The sequence below is a fragment of the Rattus rattus genome, chromosome 13, assembly GCF_011064425.1.
Source record: "Rattus rattus isolate New Zealand chromosome 13, Rrattus_CSIRO_v1, whole genome shotgun sequence".
Lineage (NCBI taxonomy): Eukaryota > Metazoa > Chordata > Mammalia > Rodentia > Muridae > Rattus > Rattus rattus.
The window spans coordinates 67,957,276-67,969,457 of NC_046166.1; the positions used below are offsets into that span (position 1 = coordinate 67,957,276).

At 43.4% G+C, this 12,182-nt stretch overlaps 1 protein-coding gene across 1 annotated transcript in view; it reads left to right on the top strand.

Annotated features, from left to right (window-relative positions):
* Csmd1 (CUB and Sushi multiple domains 1) overlaps positions 1-12,182 on the top strand; it is a 1,514,424-nt gene that overhangs the window by 1,482,109 nt on the left and 20,133 nt on the right. The window contains exons 58-63 of the mRNA XM_032918494.1: positions 1,594-1,770; positions 2,310-2,489; positions 4,992-5,165; positions 5,763-5,936; positions 7,602-7,675; positions 11,082-11,193. Coding sequence (XP_032774385.1) covers positions 1,594-1,770; positions 2,310-2,489; positions 4,992-5,165; positions 5,763-5,936; positions 7,602-7,675; positions 11,082-11,193 — 891 coding nt within the window. The remainder of the gene's footprint in view (positions 1-1,593; positions 1,771-2,309; positions 2,490-4,991; positions 5,166-5,762; positions 5,937-7,601; positions 7,676-11,081; positions 11,194-12,182) is intronic.

Consider the following 12,182-nt stretch of genomic DNA (forward strand, 5'->3'; position numbering starts at 1 on the left):
AAACAGAACCTATTTCCTTTAGGATCACAGCCTCTTCTGTCCTGTTATAAATGTCACTCCAAAACCACAGGCTGACACTGCCTTCTATCTGCATCCCACTGGTATGACAGGCAATGGATGCATTTCTTACTGTTAAATAGAAAACAAAGAAAAATCTAATTGTAAGTCCTACTTTATAAAATGCAGTATTTAAAGGGAAATGTCTCAGTGTTCAGATAGTGTAAATATCGTAAAAACTCATTAACATATATTTGCCTACAAGATAAACTGAGTGATTCTCATCAATTAGTTGATTTATTTGGGCCTGCTAGGTGACTTGGAAAGCTGCACACACAGATTGTTTTAGCAAATATGACCAGGTAGACATGGCACTATCATCCCTTGTTAGTGTTGTAGGTTCTGGTTTGGATTCATAGGATCACTTTTCTTTTGAGAAAGAGAGAGGGTGGGGGAGGGGGAGACTTTCTATCAGCACAACTACACAGTAGCTATATGACTTTCCAGCTGTTAAACAAATGCATATTGAACGATTATTATTATTGATTACTTATGACTGACATGGGCAAAGGCAGAGAAGCCCTAATATGAGTGCTTTATAAAAAAGAATCAACTCAACTCGAGCTTATGTGTACATTCTACATGACATAAGAATTGATGGCTTTCTTCCATTTTCTATGAGAAACACATCTTTCTTTGTTCTTAGGACTGTTGAAAGTGGAACAACTAAATACACAAGAATATTTCCAAATACAATGACCACTATCAGAGAGTTTCATGCTGTAGTCATCTCCTTATGACTACCTAGTAGTTGTCTCATGACTTATTGTCCTCTCTGACACATCATTGTAACAGGTCTCGGGTAAAAATACAGCATCTATTCGATACGTGTCTCAAATAAATATGACAATATATGAAACGCTGAAACTCTCACTGTGGTTTGTCCCAGCAGAAGGAGGTACTTCTGCTGCACAATGGCTAAGGTGCACACAGTGAATGAGAGTCCTGCCCAGTTTTACTGAGCATCATTAACTGAAATCTTAGTGCTATAGGGGACATTAAGATACTTGTGAGAACAACGCCAAATGAAAGCATATATCAATCAATTTTTCATCTGAGGGTTGATTTCCTAACACAAAGGAGACTCCATTCCAATAGGTATGGCCATTTACCTTTCTGAGATATTCCCTGCATCCCAAGTGAACTCTCCTGGGGATGTAACATATGGCCTTATTTTTCCAGATTCCCCACAAATAAAGAATGCCATGAAGGAGCGTGTGCTTGAACTCTAATACCATGTAATACTTTTTAAATTTCATGATAATTCTACCTTGCTTAAAAGTATATTCAAGCTTAGAGTAACAAAGCTTTGGATTTCCAATGTGCTACATCATATTTTGATCAGAAAGATGTGAAAGTCTAGTTTTAAGTTTTGTGACGAATCACCAATAAACCTGAGGGTCAGGTAAGACAAAGGCTGAATTGATCCCAAATATTCCCACATCCCTGTAAGGAACCCCCACCCTCATTAGCCTCCCCTGTTTTAAGCCTCAGCCCTGGCTTACTCCCTTGTGGGCTGTCTTTGCTTCCTGACAGCCGTGTCCTGTGGAAACCCTGGCACCCCCACCAACGGGATGATCCTCAGCAGTGATGGGATCCTCTTCTCCAGCTCTGTCATCTACGCCTGCTGGGAAGGCTACAAGACCTCGGGGCTCATGACTCGGCACTGCACAGCGAACGGGACATGGACAGGCACAGCCCCTGACTGTACAAGTTAGTACCTACTCAGTTGGAAGCCGGGGTGGAGGGGCTGGAAACCCACCATTTGAGGGAGACAGTGAAATTTCTAAAATCTATTGAATCTTTAAAAAGCATTCAAGATAAAGTATAACATAAGTTTGATATGATGCCCTGTTTCCTTAGATGCTTTAAGATCCTGCATCTTTAATTTACACAACTGAAGTATGGACAGTTAGGCTATGTAATGAAGGAAGAATCATAGAGAAAGGTACAGATTCTCTGACTCTAGATCACCCAGGTTAAAACGAAATAAGCTGCTTTGTTCTTGTCCATAGCTATGGGTATATCCTGATCAGGCACGGCCAGGAGTGACAGCCAGTACTACCACCTATCAATATAGCAGTAATTAACAGTTCCAAACACAGCCACTTGGCAGCAGCTCAGTGGAATCTGTGCCCTGTGGCTGGTCCTCTCTTGGTTCCCTGCTGTATCCCAGAAGAGTGCTCACACAGTTTGGTTCCTGTCATGATAATTTGCATCCCTCTGGTTCTTTCCTGCTCTCTACCCTTCAGTCATCAGCTGTGGTGATCCTGGCACACTGCCCAATGGCATCCAGTTTGGGACAGACTTCACTTTCAACAAGACCGTGAGCTATCAGTGTAACCCTGGCTACCTGATGGAGCCCCCAACATCACCCACCATCCGCTGCACCAAAGATGGTACATGGAATCAGAGCCGGCCCCTCTGCAAAGGTGTGTGACACCCTCTGCTAGGCATGGTGGACAGGTTTAGAAGTCTTTACAGGGTTGGGCTGGATTCACTTTGTGCTTATGAAGCTGTTTCATAACCAGGAATCCCAAGGGATTTCTCTCAACCCTGTTAACATTCACTCACTTAGTTTTTCTGATTGGTTGTTAAAAGTTTTGTAGATTGGGAAAGTGAGTCATGGGCATCTACAGTGAAGGCTCAAGAGAGGTATCCCTGAGTGGAAACAGTAAGGTCCAAGTGACTCATTCAATATGTAGAGCAATGGTTCTCAATCCTAATGTTGCGACCTTTTAATACAGTTCCTCATCCTGTTTGACCCCTAACCATGAAATTATTTTCACTGCTACTTCATGAATGTAATTTTTCTACCATTATGAATCATAATGTAAATATGACTCATCTTAAGAAACCCATGTTGAAAGGGTTGTTCGACCCTCCTTTGAGGTCTCACCCACAGGGTGAGAACCTCTGCTATAGAGGGTGTGTTTGTTCTGAGGGTCAGATGTAAAGAGGGACGATAGACATACTGAGAAGGCTTAGGAGGGCTATGCTCAGGGAATGAGCAGGCTCAAGCTGGCTCAAACTGGATGGGATGGGATTGGTTGATGTAGTCACAGCGAAGTTAGGATGGGAGAGTCCTGTGAACACCAGGGATCTTCATAGTCAGCACTTCTCATAATCAGAAGATGAAGCATCCCACTCACTGAGCTCTCCTGTTTATTGACACAGAATGGAACAAAAAGGGGAAAAGGCCAATGCTGGGAAGCTATGGTGGCCATACATAAACATGTGGCATTTTCCTCATCTGACAGAAGCAAATGCATAGTAATGGGAGCTGGGGCACTGAGACTCTGGAAAGGCAGTGTCATCTGGGTCTCTGAGGGACTTACGGACTTCTGGATTTACTGAGAGGCTTCCTGTGTCCTTGGTGCCCATTATTCTTGTTTCCTCCCCCTCTGACAGGACATGCTATTGGGTTGCCTTTGTTCTCCCCGACCTGTCTAAGTGTTTCATATTCTCTTTTATTTCACCAGTGACTCAGCATCACATTCGCTTTGTAACCACAGCACCAATGAATGTGTAATGACAGACACTCTAGCTGAATTGGACAGGTTCAGGTCAAGGGTTCACAGTGGGAATTGCTGATCCCACACTCAGGCTGATTCCCCTGACTGTGTCCCTTTAAGCAAAACCTGCCAACTCCTGGTCAGCACCAGGATCCTTCTTGATAGCCCCCACTTCCCACTCCAGCTCTTCCTGGCCTTTTCTTCGCTATTCAAGCACTGTTCTATGTTGAGTCAAAGCGTTCATCCTATTTCCACTTAGACCTTTCCTGGGATGGTCCTGGTGCACAAACACATGTTCCCCCAGTCAGCCCTGACAAGTTCGCAAGAAGCACTTACTGAGCAAATGACTAAATGGGCAGAAGGTTGAGTGTCAGTGCTAGGGCCCGCTTCTACCTGCTAAGTTTATGTCCTAACGACTGTGTATCCCACATGAACTTCCTCCGTGAGCTGACACGCATGAGCATAAACACTTGCAAGTGTATCCCCCATTTCTGCCTTCTGCCACATAACATGCCCTTGCTTCCCACTCCAGGAAGCTCTCCCCTTCAGCGTGGATTTTCACATGTTGCTTGGAGAGCATTCCCATTTTATAGTAATTGCTGTAGTGGGGGGAGGGTGGTGGCTATAAGCCATCACCACAAAATGACCCAGTGTTCCTGTTGTGTCTCTGCTTTATCTCAGGAAGTGAACACTGAGCTCTGAGACTCTAATAAAACTCCAACAAGAGTCATTCCACAGAAACACGTTTAACCATCTATGAATTAGTTTGTCAAAAGTTATTCATCATGTCTGGTGATATGGCTCAATGCCAAAAGAGCACCTTGCCCTTGTAGAAGAACACAAAATTTAAAAAGTCTTTAGAAAATTACTATTTACAAATGCGTGAGTGACTTTGGGTAAATTATATGCTATCAATTAAATACATAAAACTATGGATGTCAGGAGAAAGTCTTACTATCTGAAACACAAACATGAAGGCTTTACTAATGCCATGTAACCATGTGCCCCTTAGATTTGTTCTTAATAGGAGGAATAAAATGATAAGGTAGGGGATGTGTGGGAGCAGCACGGAGGATTTGATGCTTCTCATCCCACCTGGCTTTGTATTTTTATTTCATTGCTGCGTTTACGTAATTGATCTGAGATAAGAAAGAAATAATTGGAGAGTAATTCTCATGTTGTTAATATTGTTGACAGTAGTTAATTTCTGTTTAAAAAGGCATTAGTGATCAGGAGGAAGCCATGACGTTAGGCACAGTGGTAGATGTGGTGGTGGAGATGTGGCAGGGCCTGTGGTGGCATGATCTGTGGGGTGATCTAGGATGAGTGCTACAGCGCAAGTTGTGGTCAGAACTGTAGTAACAGCCACACCCTGCTGCCAGGCCGATCAGTGCGTGACTTGTTTGTTCTCGCCAACAGCTGTTCTATGCAGCCAGCCTCCCTCAGTGCCAAACGGAAAGGTGGAGGGGTCAGACTTCCGATGGGGTGCCAGCATAAGCTACAGTTGTGTGGATGGCTACCAGCTCTCCCACTCGGCCATCCTGTCCTGTGAAGGGCGTGGAGTATGGAAAGGAGAAGTCCCTCAGTGCTTGCGTAAGTCTTGTGGTAGAACCTGTCCTGTGATCCTGGACACTCAGAGGCACTCCCAGCGGCCTAGTGACGCGTGACTGTGGTCAAATTGTATAAACTCTGAGATCTGAGCATGTGTGGCCAAAGGCAGGTGCTGCTATGAGTTTGTGGTGGTTCAGAGGCTCACCAGTCTGACCATTAATAAAATTTAACAAAGAAGAAGCATTTGTTCAGATCCTCAATCCACGGCTACATACCCTGGGCCAGCACTTCAGTCAGGGGTTTATAAAAACAAATAATACAAAGCGACAACTTGTTTTCCCAAGCAGAAGATCAGAATGGTGCACAGCTTTTTACAGAAGCAGAACAGGGCAGGCAGTAAAAACTTTTACCCTTAATATTCCTTAATAGTCGGAGGTCTAATTTTGCTTCATGGTTCTCTTAAGCACAGAGAATTTAAACTTAAAACATAAAGTTAGCCATCAACATTATGTTAGCTATCACTGTGCCTTCTCCTTAGGAGAGTGCATAATCTCAAGACTCCATAGGATCTAAACAGGTTTAATAGGCTAGCCTGGTTCAGACAAGCTGCGTGCTGATCAGGCCTGTTTATTTCCCCAGCTGTGTTCTGTGGCGATCCTGGCACTCCAGCGGAGGGACGGCTCAGTGGGAAAAGCTTCACCTTTAAGTCTGAGGTCTTCATCCAGTGCAAACCCCCATTTGTGTTAGTGGGTTCCTCCAGGAGAACCTGCCAGGCCGATGGGATGTGGAGTGGCATCCAGCCCACTTGTATAGGTAATGTGATGGGACTCCTGAGGGTGCGGGGGAGGCTGCCGAATGAGGAGGTGTGACTACAGAGGCTCATCTGTGACTGTCATAGGTGGTGTCCTTGTAAGTGTTACACTCTGAGGGGAGAGCTTCCTCAATGGAAGTGTCACAGCTCTGAAGGGGAAGGGCTCCCTGTGGAAGTGTTGGAACTCAGAAGGGAAAGGTATGCAGGCAGTCAGCAGCCAAGGAGTAACACAGGACAAACCTCACACAAAAGATTTATTGGGAAAGACACAAGAGGGTGGCTGCCTCTGCTCCAAGGAAGAAGCGACCTTGGACTGAATAGGAGACAGGCTTATGTAATTTATTATTATTGGGTGTGTGTGTGTGTGTGTGTGTGTGTGTGTGTGTGTGTGTGTGTGTTGAGTTTTTCAGCGTGGAAAGTTCCAGCGTAGGGACTGATGAGATTTCAAGCCAAGACCAGGGATTTTGAGCTCAGGGAGGGAGCCCCTCAGGGGGCTGAGGGGCTGGTGTGTTTGGAGCCTCAGGGTTTAGTATAATTTTAGGCTCTGGAATTGGTGGGATTTAAGGCTCAGGGATTGGTGGGTTTGAGGGATCAGGGATCAATAAGTTTGAGTAGGTTTTTAAACTAGAAAGTAGCCTCAGACCTTTACCCCACAGTCCTACACAAGGACCTGGTCAAAGTGGCCATTATCAGGACAACTAAATGAAGTCCAGCCTCCTTCAAGCTGTGTAAGCTGAGGCAGATGTGCTGATAGACTCTTTCCCGCTGGAGCATCTGGAACCAGCTTAGCTTATAGCACTGTCCCTTGGGAAAGAGTATTCTGAATGGTGCCGTTATTCTCGTCTCCTAGCAACCATCTCCATTAGCAAGGAGGCAATTCTTACTGTGAGTTAATACTGACCACCCACCTTTACTGGGATTCTCCTGCAAATTTGCAGTAAAGTAATTAATAGTTCAAGCCCAGGAAATCTTCTAGGAAATCAACTGTTTATACCTAAAACTAAAGATAGCATTAGAAATAATTTCCATGAAACTTTTTTATTCTGAGTCTGGGAATATTTTGTGCCTTTTGGCTTTACGTGCTGCATGGCGGATAGCCTTGTATTAATGTCTTCCTTCTCCAGACTTCTCAGTAGATCTAAGGGGAAAAAATTTTTAAAACAGTATATGTGTCATTCTGAATAAACAGCTAGGATCAGCAACGATGTAGCCACGTCTCTGTTTATATCCCATGTATTTGGAAAACACCGCTGATGGATTGCCAGAAGTTTCCACTAGCATAATCTTTCTCATTTTTAAAACTTAAGAGAAATGTATCAAAAAAAAAAAAGACAATTGTGATGGGAATGAAGTAGAGCTGTACAACCCAGAAGATCAGAGTAGAGAAGGATTAGAGAGGCTTGAATATTCAGGATCAAGTGTCTGCTGAGGGACTTACACCAGGGAGTAGGGAAGAAAGGCCAATTCTCAAATAAGTGCAAATATGCAGATTAGATGTGAATATGCAAATCTACTTAGAAACTTAAAACTCCAAGATGCCCAAGGAAATTAAGGCAGCCACTTACTTTAACAATTCATATAAAATATATGCATTTTGAAAACATCTTCTACATTTGCAAGATCTTTCGATAAAGGTGTTACAATTTAATTCTCATTGCCAATTGCAGATCCAGCACACACGGCTTGCCCGGACCCCGGCACTCCCCACTTTGGAATACAGAATAGCTCAAAAGGATACGAGGTACTTCATTTCCTTTCCTGTCCCAGATTCTTGTGACCTAGCTGGTAACCATCATGTGTGTACGCTGCTATGTCCCTTAGCTTATTCGTATCACAGTTTTTACACAGAAAACCATTCATCCAGGACTTCTATACACAAGTCTGTGAACATGTCTCTTATTGTGCCAAGGGCTATATTAATTTTCACCAGGAGGCATACATTACGTGGTACCTTTGGTTTGGTGACAAAAAGGACAATTACCAATTCAGGTGACTTGTTACCTACACATAAAAAACAAGACAAATAAAACAAACAAACAAAAAGCTCCCTCCATTTGAGGACTAGATAAGGCTAGAAAATGACATGCATTTTCAGAAAAAAAAGCAAAACCAGAAGAACTGGGTCCCAGTCCCCACACCAAGTTTAGTCATGATATCCAGTTTCTATATGATTATGTAAAGTACTTCAATTGTTGGCACAAGTGCTTCATTTTGGAATGTCCTTCTGTCTTATTTTTGATGTGCGTTATTACCGTGGTTAATGGAGAAACAGTTCAAATGGAAGATGATGAATTTGCTATGGCAAGCATCAGCCATCTTAAGTATGCTTCCCTCAAGTGACATCTGGCCTATGTGACCTCACTCTGACACCCCATGTTAGATGTGTTTGCTGTTTTCAAGTTAATGACATCACCAATTTAGAATGAAGGTCTTTTCCCTCAACCACTTCATCCTCTCTCTCAGGAGCACTCCAGTGTGTCCAATTTTGCCAGTTGTGTCCAGATTTTCTCCCTGTTTCGTCCTTTCTCTTTGGTGTCCCACAGAATCATTCTTACAGTAGATGGGATGATTTTAGCATATTTTCTATTATGACCCTGGTATAGCGTCAAACTTCAGATAAATGCCCTCTGATGGTGAATGTTCGTTTCCAGATTACTGGTACTTTGGGATATAAATGGGTATTATTCCCAGTATTCTCAGTGGCTCATCTTGGAAATGAAAGCTTGATTGCTACTGATCACCATAGATTTCAGCATTTCTTAGCCTTCCTGGGCACCACCTGCAGTCACAGAGAAGGTAGAAGTAGCCAGGTCCCTTGGATCCACACAAGAAGTGGATAGAGGTGGAGAAATAACCTTAGAGACAAAAAATAATGGACGGCTCCCAACAACGTACCTCACTATCTCTTAAAGGATACAGACTTTCCAAATGGATGTGCAAACTCGTTTGGAATAACAAAGAACCCAGGATAGCAAAAACTATCCTCAACGGTAAAAGACTTCTGGGGGAATCACCATCCCTGACCTCCTCAAGCTGTATTACAGAGCAATAGTGATTAAAGAAAAAAAGAGGTAGATCAATGGAATAGAATTAAAGATGCTGAAAGTACCTGTGGTCACTTGATCTTTGACAAAGGAGCTAAAACCATCCAGTGGAAAAAAAGATAGCATTTTCAGCAAATGGTGCTGGTTCAACAGGAGGTCGGCATGTAGAAGAATACAAATTGGTCCATTCTTATCGCCTTGTACAAAGCTCAAGTTCAAGTGAATCAAGAACCTCCACATAAAACCAGATACACTCAAAGTAATGGAAGAAAAAGTGGGGTACAATCCCAATCACATGGGCACTGGGGAAAATTTTCTGAACAGAACATCAATGGTTCATACTCTAAGATCAGGACTTGACAAGTGGGACCTCACACAACTGCAAAGCTTCTGTAAGGCAAAGGACACTGTCATTGGGACAAAATGACAACCAAACAGATTAGGAAAAGATCTTTACCAGTCCTACATCTGATAGAGGGCTAATATTCAATATATAAAAAGAAATCAAGAAGTTAGACTCTTGAGAGCCAAATAACCCTATTAAAAATGGGGTACAGAACTAACACCTCCAGAAAGAACCCCTTTAAATTGTGGGATGTTCCACTTGCACTATGTGAATTGCCTGAGTGAAGAGGGGAGCTGCAATGTCCAGTCAGCCCTGCCTCATACAGTCACAGTTCAGGTCAGACACATAATCAGGTCCTGTGGATTAGCACATCAGGCTGAAGCTGGTGTCCTGGACAGGCTGCTGTGATTTCTTCTGTCAGGAAATTGCAGGTCTCTGGTGAATTCCATCAGTTTGTCACCAGGGAGTTCAAGAGGTCATATCTGGTAGAAACCCTTCCTACTAGAAAGGGAGCAGAGCATTATTTCTCTCCGATTGGTACCAGTTCTTAAAAAGGACTTCAGATACATTCATTTGTCTTGGATTGTACATTCCCACTTCTTCTTTATCACCTGCTCAGAGATCACCCCTTCAGTATCTCTCATTCAACATGCGAGGTGGGTTTTCATTTTAGTTTTAATTATAGTTTTCTCAAGATCCTCCAGTGGGGACAGGGATAAGGAATGGTGCTGGAATATTCCCGAGAAGACAAAGGACAGTTTAAAATCTCAGAGCTTCAGGAAGATGGATGTTTAAATCCTTGGACTCTTACTCAGCACAGAAGGAATGCTGTGTATGCAGCAGGCCCCGGCAGAGCTGTCACAGGGCAAACAGCTTTCTCCTGGTAGCTGTTTCTCTACCATGCCTATGTTTATGTTCCACATGTGCGAATTATACATCTTAGGTATACGCAGAGCATAAGCATACGTCATTGTCTAGAGAAATCTGGCTTTTTAGAAATCCCCCCCTGCTTAGGGTAAGAACAGGAGAAAGAATATGGTGGCCACTGAGTGACCAGTGTCTTTGGTTCAGGGCAAGACCCCAGGACAGCAAGGCTCCTGTATAGAAGGACAGTAGGCCAGAAACAGAGAGCTAAGGCACAAGCAAAGTCTCCAGATGACGAGGGAGAGAGATAGGGAAGGTGCTCAGGTACCTGACATGGTTCACAGATCTTGACACATTGAGTTTTGATGGATCCCAGGAGCATACAGCAGGGAGCCAGCCTCCAGAGTCTTAACAAAAGCAGGTCCCTGTGGTGCTGTCTGTGGTTTCAAATAAAAAGAACACAGGGAGGGAAAATAAAGTAATAGGCATCAATGAAAGAGGGAGACCTCTGAAATTATGGAGAGAGAGCCCACATTTGTTGTCTGAGATAGAGTGTCTACCTGCAGCCCAAGCTGACCTGAAACTCAATACCCACGATCCTCTTGTCTCAACCTGCTGAGTTACAGGCATTTGTCAACATACTACATATATTCTCTCTATCCCCACTCCCCAAAAGAACCATACTGATGGGTAGATCCTGCTTCTGTTCCCTCTTCTTTGGCCCCTAGAATATAGCATATCATCTCTTTTGAGTATGATGCTCTGCCCTACATCTAGACATGGTATGCTGATGGCTGGTCCTCACAGAAGCTCACTAACAAAGTTGACTGCCACACCTCCCGTGGTTCCGGGGTGCTGTCTTTCTTCTGCAGCCCTGTTTGTTTTCTCTTCAGGTTGGAAGCACTGTGTTCTTCAGATGTAGAAAAGGTTACCACATCCAAGGCTCCACTACCCGGACTTGTCTTGCCAACCTCACATGGAGCGGGATCCAGACAGAGTGCATCCGTAAGTCCCAGTTCTTCCTTCACAGACTGATCCCCAAGTATCCGCAAACAGCTCACCTGCCGGGGAAGCTGGGAAGAGAAGTGGGGTTGTTTATTTTTTTAATTCTCTAACTCCAAATTTGTGCATCTCTCAAAATGGTCCTAAGGTTCTTAGATGAGTCAAACCAACAAGACTGAGGGCTTGGGAGTGATGATGATCTTCAACCCCAAGAACTGATGTGTCAGAAACTGCTTGGTAGGAAGCAGGATGAGGCACCAGGTGACAGGAAACTAGGTTCTCAGGGAATGTGAGGCAAATGCCAGAAATGCAAAACAAGAAATGATGTCAGATTCAGCACTGTTGGGCAGAAGGTCCTGAGTACTTGGCCATCCTTCCGTGTGTTTATACTCCATTTCCTGAATCCAGAAATGAGCAGGAGACAGCGTGTGAACTCAGCGTGATAGTGTAACCATAGACATTGGACAGTGATGGATGGAGTAGATTTTACTTTGTGATTCAATCATGAGAACGTGCTGTAAGGAATTTGAACTAAGTGATTCATATCACCCACTGTTTATATTAGGCAACCCTGTGCCTTGCTATGGTGAACAGAAAAGTTATCAACAGAATACTGTGAAAAGTTATTGTAAGGATGAGTAAAATAGAAGTTATCATGGTTTTTTTTTTTATCAGAATAATCATGTGTGCACTTATGTCAAAGCTGACATAGCTACCTCACTACTCAGTGGAGAAGCTATGCACATATGTGTGTACAGTCATGTACCCACACACTAAGGCATGCATATGTGTATTATGAACCTTGCTATAGTACAAGAATAAAGGTTGGAAATTTGCTAAAATATGGACTATTGACAATGCTTAAAACAACTAAATCCACAACTGTGAACTTGCTGGCTTGTTTAATGACCATTTTTCAAGTCCTGAACTGGACATGTGTATGTTTTATAAAACAAGATTATTTGTGGTAGCACATGAGTATTCAAACTTCA